We start from the raw sequence: 19,282 nt of genomic DNA, 5'->3' as shown, positions 1-19,282 counted from the left end.
GGAGGGCACAGATGTGCACGTGGGATCCACGCACTGAGGCAAATTGCTTTCAATCCTGCAGGGAAGACCCTCAAACTCTATTATTTTTGGCATGTAATCTGTAAGAAGTTCAAGGAAATAAGTAATGCTGCTATCACAAACTGCCCTTCATTCTGAACTGTACATGTTACTATATCTATTTTTAAAAGTTATAGAATTGACGGTGAAATCTGTATCTATGTCTCAATTTTAACAATAAAAACTAGTCATCTATGAATGTATTAATGAATTTAAAACAAAGCCCCATCTTTGGTACATAGGTAGATTTCCAATTTTTTATGTTTAATAATTATTAAAATTTATAATTAGTTTCATTTTGATGAATTATGTACCAATAATCACTATAATCCTAAATCAATCCAGAAGAAAAATTCTTAACACTTTTCTGAAGGAATGATTTTTATGTAAATATTTACATTGGAGAGAACCAAGTCAGAATCATTAATAAAAAGACTTTCAAGGATAAAATTCTGTGTGGAAAAGAAAGGTAAGTGCAGAGAGAAAAATGGACTATGTAAAATATCCACTAGGTAAAGAAGGGCATGTTAGTATATGTTTTTTGATTAATGATAGGCATGTCAAATTATATGGAATTTAAATAGATTCAATTTAAAATAGAGGTTGACAGTTTTATTTTAAAATGTTTATATTTACAATTGGATGGAAGTGACATATTTTGTAGTTAACTAATCTAGGTTAGAACTTTAGATGGCAAGGTAAAAAAAAAAAAAATCCATGAATGAAAAAATACAGCATCTCGAAATTCTTGCAGAGATCACTAGAGCAGGAAGTGTGAAGGCTTCTGGCTTGGGCATTGCTCTGTCATATTAAGACAGGCACGGCTAGAGGCAGGGGGAGCTGGGCAGGCACTCTGGAGCTCTGGGGATCAGTTATGGGGCAGGCTGTGGACATTCACATGCAGACCTGCAACTGATGACTTATATGGATGTTTCTGCTTTTGAAACGTCCCTAAGACACCCTGTTGTGAAGCAGGAGCATGCACTGAGCCTTGCAGGGTGTAGTGCAGGACATGCAAAGGTAGGGTGGTCTCCTTCGCTGTTGGCAAACGTGGAGGCAGGCAGGACAGTCCTGGATACTCTCAGGGACCTTGCCTGCAATTCCAGCTCAGGCATCTCAGATGCAAGAGCAGGAAGCCCCATGGGCGAGGACCGCCACTGTTGCAACTTACCATTTGCAGCCAAATGTTGGTGGTCAACACTTGGTTCTTCTCATCCTTTAAAGGAAAAAATAAAAAGAGTCAAAGATATGGTTTATACAGTTTACCTAAGAGGAAACGATACCATTATTCATGCACCAGTCTGATGGTTGGGATGGTTGGTGTGTGTGGAAATTAGAATTCACCAAGCACTTCCAAATATACTCCAGCATTTCCCTGGAGTGAAGCTTTTCTATTTACACATTCATTACAGAGCTCTTACACAAGATAGAAAAGTAGAGAAGGAAATTAAAACACTGCAACCCCACCATCCAGAGATGATACCTGCTAACGGTTTAACTTATTTTTACTTACACTTTTAAAAATCACTTGTATACTTAAAAAAATGAGACTGGGTGCAAATTCCAATCGTTTAAAGTCAAGTTCATTACAAGAATGGATAGAGTCTTAAGCAAATTGAAATATTTTAGGCTTCCCTCCCCCGGGAAAGGGAGGCCTCCCGTGACAGCTGCTGCCCCTGGGCTAACAATGCTGTGTGGGCCCCATTTCTCCCTGGGTCTGCCTACCTTTTCTTCCATCCTTCATCACACCAGGCCCTTAATACACACAAGCAAGGTAAATCCTGTCCAAGTGAGCAAACTAAGGGTCAGAAAGGTGAGCTGACTTTCTGAAGGAAACATTCACACCTGGATCTGGGTCAAGAGCCCTCTTTGCACATTTCCGACCTGAGTGTGGGCTCCAGAAGGGTGCCAAGTCTGTATTCTGTCCAGGGAGCATGAGGCAGCATATCAACGGTGGCTTTGCCCTCACACTGGGCACCCAAAGAAGATGCTAGCCAACTTCAGGCCTTTCCAACTAGGATACAACAAGCTTTTTCTTTTCTTTTTTTTTTTTTTTATCATGGCTGGCAAGGCCCAACAGTGGCTAGCAAAAGCCAGGGTGGGCACAGAGAAAAATGAGCAAGTTGCCTGCAGTAGTTCTACCAAGAATGCTGTTGTTTAGTATTTTGTGTTCAATTCCCACCGAAAAAGACTTCACAAACTAGCAATTTCAACTCCTCCAGGAGAAAGTGCTTATTAATGCTGAGATGCCCAGAGGCTGAGACCATGAGCTCCTTCAACAGCAACTACTTGGCCTGGTTCCCTGGTAGCATTCACGTAAACAGACCCAGCAGCAGAAAGAACACCATCTGCTGGGGCGTGGTCACAGGGCAGGGATGCAAGTGAGAAATGAATGCTGCTTCTCATTAAAATACAAATGTGTTGAACATGTAAGGAGCTGGCAGAAATTCTTGGACACATCAATGTCCCTGCCCCAGCAGCTTGCCCTGGGCACCTCTGAGAGATGACAGTTGGGGCAGGAAGGTAAATCTCGTAGAGGGGATCAGGCTGCCTGGAGAAAGACAGGGGACCAAGTCCCGGGGACCTCAGGCCAGGGGCTGTGTCCAGAAGAAGTTGCCAGTCTGGTCACAAGAAAAATACATCCCCCTTTTGCAAAATAACACCTGCCAGGGGTTTTGGTAGAAAAATCTGTGAAGCTAACCTCCCTCTGCGCAGAGTGAACAGTCTCTGACGAAGCCATGCATCTGCACCGCACGAGGGCTCTAGTTCCAGTCTGATCTCAGTGCTATTTGAAAGCACTGATAAACTCTTTTAGGACATATGTCCCTTGCCTCGACTTATTAAGGAATTGTTGTTTTTAATGGACTTAAAATTAGCCAGTGTTCCATTCAGGTGGCTTCTTTCTCTTAATTGCATCTGTGTCTTTATCTTCTGAGAGAAAGGCTTCTGTGGTTTGGGAGCTCAATTACGACCAATCTAATTAAAAGCTTTTCTTCTTTCCAACACGCCAGCTGAAACCTCATTAGAGGGAAACGGGATTTCTGTGATGTGCGGTGGCATGGGACTGAGCAAGCATTTCAAACTGTAATCAATGCAGAGCAGCAGCCAGCCTCCAATGGAGGGAGCAGTGATGCAGGTGGCGGGGGGGTGCTTCACAGAGACCCAGGAAAAGCCTTCAGGACCAGCAGAGAGGCTCCTGTCTACGTTCCCAAGGTGGGCCCCCACCTCCCATCCCAGGCCACCCAGTGGCTGAGTCTCAGCTCTATCAGTCTGCATGGTGACAAGGCACAGTGGCATCTCCTTCCCACCCCCATGTGAAGCATGTCCTTTCCCCTCCAAAGACTGAATGCTTGTGTCACCCCCAAATCTCCTATGTTGAAACCTACCCCCCACTGGGATGGTATTAGGAGGCAGGGTCTTTGGAATGCGTTTAGGTCATGGGGGTGGGTTCACCCTGAGAACCAAGAATATTGTCCTTATTAAAGGGACCTCAAAGAGCTCCCTCACCCCTTCTGCCATGTGAAGACCCAGCAAGGAGACAGCCATCTATGAACCAGGAAGTAGGCTCGCACCAGATATCAGAGCTATAGGTGCCTTGATCTTGGATTCCTCAGCTCCAGAATTGTGAGAAATAAACGTGTGTCATTAAGCCACTGAGTGGTACGTTGGTTACAGCAGCCAAGCTGATGGAAGAAAGGACCCTCACAGTCTGACCTCTGCTCAGTTCCAGACTAGCTCTCTGCCCTCCTCTATCTGCACTGCTAAAAGAATCCAGTCTCAGGTCCTTAGGGCAGCACACAGCCCCTTCTACAAGCCATAGTCCAACCAAGTGTTCATTTATTCACCCATGCAACAAAATAATTGTGAAGCACTTCCTGTTTCGGGCATTATGCCAGCCTGACACGCACCACGGTGAATTGAACAGACATGGTCCCTGAATTCACAGAATATAAAATGTGGGTGGAAGGTGGGATAATATAATTTGACAATGACACACCTGTAATTACATACGGTGACAAGTCATGGAGGACAGGAAGAGGGGACCTTCAGAAAGGATGACAGGGAGATAAACATCACCAGAGGGATGAAGATGGGGTGTCAAGAATGAGACATGACCTTTACTCCCTATGACTCCACAACACCAAAGCCACGACCCCTCACACCCACCGTATGCACCTTCCACCTTCCAAGACCTTGCTCCCCCTCAACTCCTGGGGGCCTTTCCTGCCGCACACCCTCCTCCTTCCCCTTTTGCAAGCCCAGGGGCTCCAAGAAGGAAGCTGCAGCCTGGGCAGACCTGTGGCCTCGGACTACAGGCACCAAGGAGACAGAGTGCAATTCAACCCGAGGAAGAACCTGCATGCCAGTGGTCCAGCTGCATCAGAAGAGGCTACTTTCTGTTTCTTCCCACGAGGATAACGAGTTATCTGAACATCATTTCAGTACAATAAATCTATGTTACATAAAAAAGATAGAGACCTAGCCACCAGTTTTCAAGTTGTGAGTACATAAGATGGCCACCCTCCCAGTCCACCCTGGGCTGGCCCCTGAAGGCACAGCCAGGTAACCAGGACCTGCAAGGTCTGCACGGCAAGGTCCCCTCCTACCCAGTGCCCCGTCACACCTTCCCAGCCTTGTCCTCACCACCCACAGCCCTGACTCCCTATGGAGTTGGGAGGGAAGCTTCTCCTCTCTTACCTCATCCTCCACCACTGACACCGCAGCTACCAGCCTCCCATGCTGCCCTCGCACTTGTATGAGATCAGGAATCGGCAAATGAAGCTGAACTCAGTGGTCATGTCCCACACAGGCTGGAATCACAGGGGTCCAACATTGGGACTTTGGTGGGGGGAGAGGGGAGGAGGGGGTTTCCAAACCCTGACCCCAGACCCAGGCCCAGGGGATTTGAAAAACAGGCAGGTACAACCCTCTGGAGCTGTATATTGTCACCCTCTTTGTTTAACTTAGATGTAGAGTACATCATGTGAAATGCTGGCCTGGATGAAGCTCAAGCTGGAATCAACATTGCCAGGAAAAATATCAATAACCTCAGATATGCATATGACACCACCTTATGGCAGAAAACAAAGAGAAACTAAAGAGCTTCTTGATGAAGGTGAAAGAGGAGAGTGAAAAAGCAGGCTTAAAACTCAACATTTGAAAAATGAAGATCATGGCATCCAGCCCATCACTTCATGGCAAATAGATGGGGAAACAATGGAAACAGTGACAGACTTTTTTCCTTGGGCTTCAGAATCACTGTGGATGGTGACTGCAGCCATGAAATTAAAAGATGCTTGCTCCTTGGCAGAAAAGCTATGACCAGTCTCAGTTCAGTTGCTCAGTCGTGTCCAACTCTTTGCGACCCCATGGACTGCAGCACGCCAGCCTTCCCAGTCCATCACCAACTCCCAGAGCTTACTCAAACTCATGTCCATCGAGTCGGTGATGCCGTCCAACCATCTCATACTCTGTCGTCCCCTTCTTCTCCTGCCTTCAATCTTTCCCAGCATCAGGGTCTTTTCCAGTGAATGAGTTCTTCGCATCAGGTGGCCAAAGTATTGGAGCTTCAGCTTCAGCATCTGTCCTTCCAATGAATATTCAGGACCGATTCCTTCAGGATGGACTGGTTTGATCTCCTTGCTGTCCACAGGACTCTCAAGAGTATCTCCAACACCACAGTTGAAAAGCATCAATTCTCTGGCGCTCAGCTTTCTTTATAGTCCAACTCTCACATCCATACATGACTACTGGAAAAACCAAAGCTTTGACTAGATGGACCTTTGTTGGCAAAGTAATGTCTCTGCTTTTTAATATGCTGTCTAGGTTAGTCATAACTTTTCTTCCAAGGAGCAAGCATCTTTTAATTTTCATGGCTGTAGTCCTCATCTGCAGTGATTTTGGAGCCCCCCAAAATAAAGTCTGACCAACCTAGACAGCAAATTAAAAAGCAGAGACATTACTTTGCCAACAAAGGTCCATCTAGTCAAAGCTATGGTTTTTTCAGTAGTCATGTATGGATGTGGGAGTTGGACCATAAAGAAGGCTGAGCGCCAAAGAATTGATGCCTTCAAACTGTGGTGTTGGAGAAGATTCTTGAGAGTCTCTTGGACTGCAAGGAGATCAAACAGAGGATGAGATGGTTGGCTGGCATCACCGACTCAATGGACATGAGTTTGAGCAAATTCAGGGAGATGGTGAAGGACGTGCTGCAGTCTATGAGACTGCAAAGAGTCGGACAGACTGAGTGACTGAAGAACAACAACAACTTTCTGGGAGCAAACAGCACAGGATCCGGGGATGGGCTCCAGGGACTCCGGACCCTCAGCAACTGTCTGTCCATCATGGCCCTGACTCGACCAGGCTAGCTTACACAGAGGGCAGAGCCCACACTGGCTGCTGGGAAACCTCCTGGGCTCCAATCAGCTCCTCTCATTAAGCATTCACTGTTCACGATTTCGGTGTTCACTCCTGGGAAATGGGGAGACAGCAGCTGCCCCCACAACCTCCCAGTGTGGGAGGGATGAGAGCAGTGTCACATAGGCTGTGACATGTGACTCAACTCCAGTGCATCCCCATGTGGTGGCTCTCACTCTCTCTCTCACACACACAGCTCCCCCACAAGACCCATGCTCCTTCCTGACCCTGGGATCTCACAGGACAACACAGGACCCCTGCCTGCCTTGGAACCACAAAAATCAGTACACAAAGCACTCCCCAAACCAATCTCTCCTTTGCTTTTCAGTCTGAGCACTTCAGAATAGTATGTAGTCTCTAAAAAGAAGGAAACCCTGCTCTTTCCAACACTGTGATGAACCTGGAAGGCATGATGTTAAATGAAAGAAACCACAAAAAGACAGACTGCATGATTCCACTTGTATAAGAAATCTAAAATAATCTAACCCATAGAAGCATGGAACAGAATGGTGGCTGCCAGAGAATAGACTTGGGGGAAAGGGAATGGGAGGTCTCTGTCCAAGGGTGCAAAGTTTCAGTCTATAAGATGAACAAGCCATAGAGACCCCCAGTGAGGCACAGAATCTATAACTAATAATGCTGTAAGGTAGTCTTAAACATTTGCTAAGAGGGTAGACCTTATGCTAGGTATTCTTATCATAGAAATAATAATTATAACAATAAATTTAAAAAGACAGTAGGAGGAAACTTCGGGAGGTGATGGCTATGTTTATGTCATAGATTGTGGTGAGAGTTTCACGGGTGTATGCTTATCTGCAAACACATCAAATTGTATGCATTAAGTATGTACAGCTTTTGGTATGTCAATCATACCTCAATAAAGGGAGGTATGATTTTTAAAAAGCATAAAGTGTTTGCTTTTATGCTTTTTAAAAATCAATCTCTTGGAATAATCACATGGCTGCTTTAGAGCACGACCACTCTGATGATGTGTCGTGTGCCATCCAATCCTCCTACAGCAATTATTCTTCAGGAAGTTATAGGGTGACATTATTCAACTTTATTTTGCAGAGCTTCCAACACTTTCTCTTTGCTTTTGTGTAGATGCTGAGGAAAAAAACAGGTAATAATAGATCTGTGTCTCAATTCTTGTTTGCAGAGAAAGTTGCTGGATAACATAAATCCTTATTTTTGTAGTCCTCTGTAGTTTATAAAAAGGGTTACTGCTCTTATCTAATTTAATCTTTACACCAGCCATGTTTTTGTCCTGTTTTTAAGAGAAAAATAAATTGAGAGGCTGTGATTTTCCCTGAGTCAGCAAGATATTAGGTTGAGAAAAGATTCATATCCACAATAAGAAATAAAAGCCTACATATCAGTAAGAAAAAGGCACACAATCAGAAAATTCTGTCCAACAGAAAGAAAGGGCAAAAGATGAACAAGCCCGTGATTTTCATCACAGAGGATACCAGTAAATGTCATCTGAAAAGAACATAGCTAAACTCAAGAGTCAACAGTCTTCTGAATGTCACATACACACACACACACATTTTTTTTTCAAACTCATTACAGTCTTGGGAATTGACAAAGTCAGTGCTATTATTATTCTCATCTAATAATGGGAACTAGAGGAAGAGTTCCCAAATTTAACTGAATACATCACTGTTCTGTTTGAGTGTTTTACAGTGAGCCTGTATCACCTTTATCATCAAGAGGGAGGGATATATAAAGATACCAATGTGAAACCAAACAAGCCCATGGCCCTAGGTCTCACAGCTCATGCAGCAGCTGAGACCCAGTCCCTTAACTGTTTAGCTCAACACCTGTGTTCCAGCCATCCGGCAACTCTGCACCCAGTGTTCTTCCTAACAAGAAACACTTTGGTGACGGTTACAGTAAATGGTTCCCTTTGATTTCTGTACATCACAGAAGTTCTCAAAGTATAGACTGGGAACCTCTGAGTTTCTGAGATGCTTTCAAGAGGATTAGTGAAGCCACAGTTTTTCACAACCATTAGAAGTTATTAGCCTGTTTCACCCTCATTTCCTCACGAGCAGTTGGTAGAGCTCTGCAGAGCCACGTGACATACAATGCAGCAGACTGACTGCAGAAGCAGATCAGAAAATCCAGTCTTAGGTAAAGCTGAGCCTTCAGGAGATTTGCAAAAAGTATGAAACAATGCCACCCTTCTCACTAAATGTGTTTTGCTTGAGAATATAGTTATTTTTCTTAAAATATTAGTTATGATTACAAGGTATAGGTTTATAATAATTTTAAATTGATTCATGGACTTGAAAATGTTTTCTTAGTTTTTATTTCAAACATGGTAATAAATACAGATAGATGTAACACATGTGAAAAAGAAAAAAAGAAATGGGAAGGGAGAGAATTTGCAATAACTTTTATAAGAGTAGAGGGGTCCTGAAGCTCAGAAGTTTGAAAGTCACTGGTGCAGGATTGATGTTCTTAATACATCCTGGATCTTGGACGCAGGGGCCTGGCCCCATCTCAGTGCTCATTTGCAGGTTGCCCAAGGTCTGTATTTTGGGGGTACAGTGTGAAAGGCCTGCCCCAGCCTCCCCAGGGAGGAATGAGGGGTTCAGGGGTACACTTTTAACTAGGACTGAAAGGCATTCTTTCCATTATCGTTAGAGGAACAGCCTCCCAGTCTCCCCCAAAGGACTCAAATCTAGAGGAATGAAGCCTTAAGACATGGAGAAGGAGAGCAGGACCAGAAAAGAAGCTCCATCTTGAGTGGGAAGAGCTGGAAAGTGGGGGGAAGGGGTAGAGGGGCTGAGGGATTATGGATCCAGAAGAGAGAGTGGGAGAGAGGCAGAGTCTGGTCACTAGAATCCTTGTGTGGAACTTGTAGGAGGGGAAGGAAAGAAGATGATCTACATAAAAGAAGGCAGGAGCCAGAAGTGAAAGCAGTAATGTTTTCTTTTTATTGTTGTTATTATTTGACATATATAATATTTCTACAAGCAGTGTAGATTAATTGGCTTAATAAATTAAGAAAAAATAAAGATCACATAAAAGGAAAGAATAATACAGAAAAAAGTTTCTACCATTATACTACAGAAAATTAAAAATTATGAGTAGATATACCCTCATAAGGCATGGGCAAGATAAAAAAAAATTGGAATGACAGATTCACAAATACAGTTTGGAAGTGAATGAATCAATGAATACACAAATAATTTAAAATAGCAAATGCAAGAAAGAAAAGGCAAACAGAAAAACACAAAAAATACAAAATATAATCTGGAAAAAAGCCCAATTAAGACAAACATGCTTCCTTTGAGTTCTTTCTACTATATAACTCAATAAAAGCTTGGATCAAATTAAACATGATTTCAAAGACGAGACTATAAGATACCTGAATGAAATAAAAGGGAGACTGAGGAGCTAAACAAATAAACTGAGAGCCAAAACAACACAGTTACATGGCTAATAAATTAGAACTAGGAAGGAACAAAACAGACCCAGCTGAAAACTGAGTTAATGGCATGAAGGCAAGGCATGAGATAACCACAGTGTGTGCAGAGGAAAAACACAAAGAGATTAAGTCAATTGGGAAAGAGGACAGAGAGGTGCCAGAAGGAAGACACAACTTGAGCTGAAATGGAGAATGCGCATGTGGGAAGCAGAAAGTGTCCTGGGATCATACACAGGAGACGTAATTCTGGTTCTAGCAAAACAGCTGAATCCATGACCTGAACACTCTCCTGCTACCAAACACCTAGAGATGCTGGAGGAAATTACAGAAATATCTTTTTAAGTGCAAATGGAAACAAAAAAAGGAGAGAAATAGTCAAAAACAAAAAATCCAAGAGGGAACTGAAAATGACACTGTTAATGCATAAACAGGTGTAGGGACAGTGGCGGCCAGTTATATTCAGAGAGCTTGAACAAAGCATCTGAGGGATTGAATGCTAAACTCCCACAAGGATCTTGAAGAGCCCATGCCAGAAGGAAACACAGTCAAGTCCGTCTCAGTCTGGGCTGACAGTGGAGAGGAAAAGGCAGCACTTAGAGCTTCCCTGGGAGCTCAGCTGGTAAAGAATCCATCTGCAATGCAGGAGACCTTGATTTGATTCCTCAGTTGGGAAGACCCTGTGGAGAAGGAATAAGCTACCCACTCCAATATTCTTGGGCTTCCCTGGTGGCTCAGCTGGTAAAGAATCTGACTGCAATGTGGGAGACCTGGGTTTGACCCCTGGGTTGGGAAGATACCCTGGAGAAGGGAACGGATACCCACTCCAGTATTCTGGCCTGGAGAATCCCATGGACTATTCTACGGAGGTGCAAAGAGTCGGACATGACTGAGCAACTTTCACTTTTTACAATTCCTCAGAAAGTGTAGGTCTTTTTTCAGATGGAGAATTCAAATATAAACAATCCACAATGCCTGGGGACTCTGCAGACTAAGAAAGTAGCATAAAAGCTGTTCCGTAGCAGTGAAACGTGAGATCCAGACAAAAGCAGAGAGAATAAATAACTAAGCAAACAAACAAAAAAGGCAAAAAAAAAATTGTTTAGAAACCACAACCCAACCATGATTATGTCCTCCTGATGCAAAATATAAAATATGTAAGTGAAAAATCTCCCATAACCAACAGACAGAAAACCAAGTCAGCAGGAGCAAATCCCCCAAAATTCAGACTAGAGAAATATTAGAAGGAAAATACTGAATACACGTTTAAAAATGATTAAACATATAAAGATATCAAAACTGCAACAGATGAATAAGATACTCTGGGATAAAACAAGACAAAACAAAAGCATAAGTTTTGCAAAGTGAAAAATGTAGTCACTGAAATGAACAAAGGATAAGTTACAGACTAAAAAGAACTGAAACAATAATTAGTAAAATGAAAACAGACCTGAACAGATGGCCTAAAATACAGGATGATATGAATGCTTAAAAGACATGAAGGATAAAATGAAAATATCTAATACACATCTAAAAAATCTTTAGAACGAGAAAATTTAAAGAGATAATGACTGAGAAATTACCAAAATTGTTGCACTAACTCTCAGTTTAAGAAATTTTGACAAGTTCTTCAAGAAGATAAGTATGACTCAAAAACTAATCAAGGTTTAATCATTTTTTTCAGCTCCTATATGTAAAAAGCTTAGAATTAATCACTGCCACACTTACAGCTTCCCTGGTAGCTCAGACGGTAAGAATATGCCTGCAGTGCAGGAGATCTGGGTTTGATCCCTGGGTTGGAAAGATGCCCTGGAGAAGGAAATGGCAACCCACTCCAGTATTCTTGCCTGGAGAATTCTATGCACCAAGGAGCCTGGTGGGCTATAGTCCATGCAGTCACAAAGAGTCAGACACGACTAAGCAACTAACACTTTCACTTTCATATAACAACAACAACAAACAACACTGAACATACTGAAAATCAATGACCTTAGCTGGACCCATGAGAGATTGATACTGCAGGGTAAAGTGCCACACAGAAATCTGGAAACAGGCTAATTCAGAGAGTCACAGCCAAGATGTGCTTAGTTGGGGCAGATGCCATTAGAGCCATAAACTTGCAGCAATGCCCACATGGTCATGAGTCTGCTGAACTTGAGAGAGAATAAGAAACTCCAGGGCCCCACAATCATGTGGACACCTACACTTTCATGAACTTTATCTCTCAGGATCCCCATTAAGTTCTCAGGGTAAATATCCAAGAAAGATCCCCTTACTCTGGCGTGGGGAAGGAAGAGTAACTCTTGGAAAATAGGCCACCTAGAGCCTTCACCATAGCAAAGGCCACTCTTCAAGCTTTCCAGCACTTGATCCCCACCATTCCTCCCGCACCAGCACTCTGTAGCCTTTCTGTTTCACTGGGGCAGGGTGGGGGGTGGTAGGTAGACCCCACCAGCTATAATAAGACAGAAACATTTGCGAAGGCCACAGAGCAGGAGCACAGGCCCACGAGCACAGGCCCACTGAAAGATTGGGATTTAATCCTAACACCACAGAACCTACAGAACACCTCCCCTCTCCCACATCTTTCCACCACACTAACACTCCAGAAGGAGGACAGTGAGTTCCCCCTAAAAGAGCTGCAGACTGCCTCTGAGTAGGTGTACTGAGCAAAGATCAAAGTCAAGAGAGGAGACAAAAATAAACAATAGAAGAATCTGAAGCCTCTGGCACCAAAAGCTACAGCAAACATTACAGCCCAACTACTAGTAAAACTAACATAAAGTCTCACATGATAGGTATATTTATTTCAATTTCTATTACTTTATAGGACTCTTCTGGTTTGTGACAGAATAGCTACAAGGCAACTGAAAGAAAAAAAACAGTCTGAAGAAACAAAGCAAGAATCAGAAAAAGACTCTGATATGACACAGATGTTAAAATTATCAGACATGAAATTTAAAATAACATGATCACTGTGCTAAATAGCTCTAAAGGAGAAATAAACAACAAGCAAAAACAGATGGGTAATGTCAGCAAGAATATGGAAATTCTAAGGAAGAATCTAAAGGAAATACTAGGAATTTTTAAAAAGTAACAAAAATAAAGAATGCCTATATGAAATTTGAATATATATTGTCAAAAAAGTACAAAATTCTATTCAATGTAAATATTTTTAAACTAAAGAAGGAAAGAAAATCTTCGATGGGCTCATGAGAACATTGGACAGAGCCAAGGAAATAATTAACAGGCTTGAAAATATGGCACAGAAACTTCTGAAACTGAGAGACTTCCCTGGTGGTCCAGTGGTTAAGAATGCCAATGCAAGAGATGTGGGTTCGATCCCTCGGTCAGGAAGATCCCCTGGAGGAGGGCATGGCAACCCACTCAAGTGTTCTTTCCTGGAGAATCCCATGGGCAGAGAAGCTTGGCGTGCTGCAGTCCATAGGGCTGCACAGAGTGGGAAATGACTGAAGCGACGTGGCATGCATGCACGATCTCACATTTAGTGATAAAGCTTTTGAATACAACTGCAAAGGGATGATGATCCATATAAAAAATAAAGCTCTAGGTTGGATTTTATTAAACTTGCTCTGTGAAAGACACTTACCAGAATGAAAAGACAAACTACAGACTGGGAGACAGTTTGGCAAAATACATCTCTGATAAAACGCTTGAATCTGAAATATAGGCGAAAAAGTCAACAATAAGAAAACAAACAACCTTACTAAAAAGTAGGCAAAAGATGTGAACAGACACTTAAACAAAGAGGATATACAGATGGCTAACAAGCATACAAAAAGATTCTCAACATGCCATTAAGGAATTATAAATTAATAAACTAAATGGGAAAAGAATTTGAAAAAGAATAGATATATGTACATGTATAACTGAATCACTTTGACATACTCCTGAAGCACAACATTGTTAATCAACTATACTTCAACATAAGATAAAAACTTCAAATAAAAACAACAACAAAAAGTGGTGAGATACTACCACATGTCTATCAGAATGACTAAAATCTAAAAAACTGAGAATACCAATTGCTAGGAGGGTGTGGAGCAGCAAGAACTCTGATTTACTGCTGGTGGAAATGTAGACAGCACAGCCAATCTGGAAGACAGTTTGGTAGTTTATTACAAAACTGAACCTGGTGTCACCAGACTATCCAACAACTGCACTCCTAGGTATTTACCCAATGATTTCAAAACTGATATCCACACAAAAACCTTCATGTGAATGTTTATGGCAGCTTTATTCATAAATGTCAAAACTTGGAAGCAACCAAGAAGCCCTAAAGTAGGCGAACAGATAAACTGTGGTACCTTCATACAGTGAATTATTATTCAGGGATAAAATTAAATGAGCTATCAACCCATGAAAGATACAGATAAATCTGAACTATCTATTGCTAAGTGAAGGAAGCCAGGCTGAAAAGGCTACATACTCTATGATTAGAATTATAACACGTTCTTTAAAAGGCAAAACTAGGGCTGGTAAATAGATCATCAGTTGTGTGTGTGTGAGTTATACGGATGAATAGATGGAGCACAAGGGATTTTTAGAGCAGGGAAACAATTTTGTATGATACTGCAATAGTGAACATAAGACATAAAGCATTTGTGAAAACCCATATAACTTTACAACACAAAGAATAAACCTTAATGTACACAAATTTGAAAGTAAATCATTTAGGAAGTCAGAGGTTCCAAGATGGAATGCAAAAACGTGAGAAACTGATGTAAACATATTACAAAGGTTAAGAACCTCCCTGACAGAGTTGGAGTCAGATTAAAAAATTAGTGTATTACTGATACCACCTCATCTATGGTTTTACTATCAGGTGTATTCTTGGCAGAAGAATAAACCAGATTCAGAAGAAAAGAAAGTGATGCAAAAATTTGACTGATTGTAGTCGAAACTCTGAAAATACTTAAAGATAAATACAAATTTTTTATAGATTATTTCTGACTGTTGAGTTTATAGAGAAAAACAATTTTATTGTTTATCCTCCAACTAAAGTTTTATTTTAGTTTCATACTGCATCAAATATAAGATGCCATTCAATTGTAAGACATCCATTTTTTAAAAAGTTAAAATATGAAAAAATGCACACTTTAAAATTGATAGACCATGGTGCAAACTTCATAGATAATGAAAGTTAAAGATTTGTGATCAGTAGAGACTTCTAATGATCCATCTTAATGTCATTCACTTTAATGTTTTCTAAACCAACTGGGGTACAGACAGTCTAAATAGGGGTCTTTCCCAGAATTAACATTGAGATTTTTATAAATTATCTGAAAAATATAAAAATGTCTAAGTTTCCAGAAACTCTTAAAGTCATTTAAACATAGAAGATTCATAGGAATCATCTATAGGAACATGTTGCTACACTACAAGAATGAGAGAGAAAGGAATGATCTTCATAGCAGTGATATCAGGGCATTAAGGACTTCAACTTAGGGAAAAAAAAAGTCAAGAGTCACTGGAAACCATTTTCAAATATTCTGGCTTCCAATTACCCAGCACACCTTAACCAAGAAGGACGTGAAGAACACAATGGGACATTTCCTCTTCAAATACTTCAACAAGAACACAAAGAAAAGAAAAAGACAGGCATTTAAAGCAATCAAAGATATACTAATAGTAAAGAAGAGGCAGGATGGTGGGATTCCTGCGGGAAGATAAGTCAGTGCCCCTGGGCTCCTTCGGAGGGTCAGGGGTCAGTGGTGCTGAATGCAAGCAGCCTGAGGATTGTCTCATAGCAGCTGACCCAGAGTATCTTTCTCTCTAAGCTAATTCTGGGATCTAATACCCACTCCAGAGAATCCCTTTTATTAACAGTCTACTCTCTGCAATGCAGATAGATGAGGGAGAGGCAGAAGCACGAGGGTTATTGGCCAATATTCATCTTCCACACATCCGACCACGACCCATGGAAGGAGCTCTGCCCATGGCCATTTGTGGTTGTTCTCATGCTACCCAGGCAGTGTTAACGCCAAACCTAGGAACACAGTGGCAGAGAAAACTGCATTTAAACCCCTGCCCTTGTGAAACCTGGCCAGGGTCATCTTGGAAACCTGTGGGCTAAGAGAACTGTCCAAATGAAAGTGTCACTGAAAGTGGGGTCCAGCCATTCGCTGCTCAGAAGCCAATAATGGGGCAAAGCTGGTAAGAGGAAAGTTCTGCTTTATTTTGGAGGCTGGAAACTGGGGTGGCATTAGGGGAGTGAACTCCTGTCCACAGGCCAACTCCCCTCATTGATAATCAGTGGGCAAGAGCTTTCATAGTCAGAGATCGGGGGAGACACACAGAAACAGCACAATCAGCTCTGACAGTCATCTTGAAATTAGTCATAAGGTGGTCTGATCGGTGTCATCTTGATTGTTTTAAGTACAGCTAATCTTTAGTTCCAGGACTGGTCTGTTCCCACTTCTTTGAGGCCAGTTCTAGGAATTGTGGCAGCTTATGTCATGGCTAGAGTCTGGTCATCATATAATTAACTTCTTTCACCTGGTGGGGGTTTCAGTATCTATAAAACCGCTCAAAGGACATGGCTCAGCATATTATCTATAATCCTTGAGGAGAAACGAAAAGTCCTCAAGATCGCTTGATGACTATTATTGTTTCGTCCTGTTGGACAGTTTTCCATTGCTTCTGCATTTTCTCACTTCTCTGATCAAACTAATTCTTTGGCTAAAGTTTTTACATAGACAAACGGAAGGCTGAGGACATGGGGGGAAGGCCCATAGGGTTATGCTCCATTTCAAAAGCATTATGATGTTCTCTCTCAGATTCCTAGTTCACACAGTTATCACAAGGGCTCTAAGAGGTCTTGGAGAACCTGATTAAGCCTGTGCTTCCCAAATGGGTTTACAGAATCCTTTCTGTTTTTTTGTGAAATCTATAAATAATGAGTCCCCTATGGATCTTCAAGCTCTACTCCTTCTCTTACAGACTTGTAGAAAACTAGTAAGTGACTGATGCCCAGAAATAATTTGTCAATCCATTCTATCTAATCACCACAGAGTCGGAAGAGTCAGAAAGGAAAATTTGACACTTCTTCCTTCCCCAGTCCCGAAGTCCATTTCCCATCTAATTCAGAACATATTCAGATTCCTATTTTACAGGAAAAAATGAAAAGCTAAATAACCCAAACTCAGACTATTCACAGACCTCTTTGCTTCCTCTGAGAAGTACAGTGAAGTGACTCGGACCATAAAGCACATGACACCAATTACCAAGAAAAATTTTCCTCTCACAGAATCAGGAAGGGAATTACTTCAGAACTTTGTCATAACTCAGGTGATTAAATAGCTTGGATAAAGTTCCAAAGTAATTTCTTCTTTCATAAATGACCTTTGGTTAAATGTGAGACCCTTATTATGTCAGGGAAATTTACTTCATTATAAACTCTGGGAAAGCAGGGGCAGGAAAAAAAATGCTCATGTAAGGGGTGCCTGAGTTTTTATCTGCACAACAGATACAGCTGAATTTCTATCCTGCAATCCCCAACCTCTTCACATCAGGTATCGATGATCATAATTCTCACTTGTAGATCAAAACTTATCTGCACTTACTTTTATATTCATTACCATCCAGAAAAACCACCAGTCTCTGATCAGTGTAAAGAAGTTATGCATTTGCCCTCGTCTGGTACCACAGATACATTATTCCAGAGGCTTAGGTTATGAAATGCCTAAAGAACTTTGGATAGAGAGGTTCATACACTGTACAGGAGATGGTGATCAAAACCAACCCCAAGAAAAAGAAATTCAAAAAGACAAATGGTTGTCTGAGGAGGCCTTACAAATAGCTGAGAAAAGAAGAGAAGTGAAAGACAAGGAGAAAAGAAAAGATATACCCATCTGAATGCAGAGTTCTAAAGAACAGCAAGGAGAGATAAGAAAGGCTTCTTAAGTGAACAATGCAAAGAAATTGAGGAAAATAATAGAATGGGAAAGATTAAGAGATCTCTTCAAGAAAATTAGAGATACCAATGGAACATTTCACGCAAAGTTGGGTACACTAAAGGACAAAAACAACAGTATGGACCTAACAAAAGCAGAAGATATTAAGAAGAGGTGGCAAGAATACACAGAACTGTACAAAAAAGGTCTTAATGACCTGGATAACCATAATAGTGTTCACTCACCTAGAGCCAGATATCCTGGAGTGTGAAGTCAAGTGAGCCTTAGGAAGCATCACTACAAACAAAGCTAGTAGAGGTTACGTAATTCCAGCTGAGCTATTTCAAATCCTAAAAGATGATGCTGTTAAATGCTGCACTCAATACGCCAACAAATTTGGAAAACATAGCAGTGGCCATAGGACTGGAAAAGGTCAGTTTTCATTCCAATCCCAAAGAAAGACAATGCCAAAGAATGCTCAACTGCCACACAACTGCACTCATTTCACATGCTAACAAAGTAATGCTGAAAATCCTTCAAGCTAGGTTTCAATGATACGTGAATCAAGAACTTCCAGATGTACAAGATGGATTTAGAAAAGGCAGAGGAACCAGAGATCAAATTGCCAACATCTGTTGGATCATAGAAAAAGCAAGAGAATTCAAGGAAAACATCTACTTCTGCTTCATTGACAATGCTAAAGCCCTTGACTGTGTGGATCATAAAAACTATGTAAAATTCTTAAACAGATGGGCGTACCAGGACACATTACCTGCCTCCTGAGAAACCTGTATGCAGGTCAAAAAGCAACACTTAGAACCTTATATGGAACAACTGACTAGTTCCAAATTGGGAAAGGAGTATGTCAAGGCTGTACACTTTCACCCTGATTATTTAACTTCTATGCAGAGTATATCATGCGAAATGCCAGGCTAGATGAATCTCAAGCTGTAATCAAGATTGTGAGAGAAATATCAATAACCTCAGATATGCAGATGACACCACCCTTATGGCAGAAAGTGAAGAGGAATTAAAGAGCCTCTTGATGAAGGTGGAAGAGGATAGTGAAAAAGAGGGCTTAAAACAAGCATCCTAGCAAAATTTAGTTTTATATAATGGATACTTTACCCAAATACCATGGAAAAAAAGATGGCCTCATGATTAATCAGGTCCACAAACACCAGACTTGTACTGTCTTCAGGCTATAACAAGACACCCTAACACTCCCACCAGGGTTAGGTCAGAGAAGGCCAGTTTGGGAGCAGTGACTTTCATTTAATAAGCTATGTCCAATCACACACTGAAGACCATGTGGGGAGCCTGGACTTCTATCCTCACCTGGCAGTAAAGAGACAACAACCATCCCCCACCCCCCCATCTCCCTTCCTCTTCATTGGAATGATGTCACAAAACATATGACAGAGAGTAAGAATTTTAACCACTGCCCAGCAGTCAT

The 19,282-nt window shown here is 41.6% G+C and overlaps 1 protein-coding gene across 4 annotated transcripts in view; it reads right to left on the bottom strand.

Annotated features, from left to right (window-relative positions):
- LOC145528373 (neuronal acetylcholine receptor subunit alpha-7) overlaps positions 1-19,282 on the bottom strand; it is a 135,073-nt gene that overhangs the window by 83,048 nt on the left and 32,743 nt on the right. For 2 of the 4 annotated variants that reach the window (XM_081546686.1, XM_081546687.1), the window contains exon 3: positions 1,229-1,273. In XM_081546686.1, the coding sequence (XP_081402812.1) occupies positions 1,229-1,273 (45 nt within the window). Of the gene's footprint in view, positions 1-1,228; positions 1,274-18,954; positions 19,199-19,282 lie in introns of those variants that run through there. The other 2 variants (XM_081546688.1, XM_081546689.1) reach the window with 2 other exon arrangements.

This window comes from Giraffa tippelskirchi, chromosome 12 (assembly GCF_054371585.1).
Source record: "Giraffa tippelskirchi isolate mGirTip1 chromosome 12, T2T-mGirTip1v1.2.pri, whole genome shotgun sequence".
Classification (NCBI taxonomy): domain Eukaryota; kingdom Metazoa; phylum Chordata; class Mammalia; order Artiodactyla; family Giraffidae; genus Giraffa; species Giraffa tippelskirchi.
Note: the sequence above shows the minus strand (reverse complement) of the source record. Positions and strands in the feature narration are given on the sequence as shown.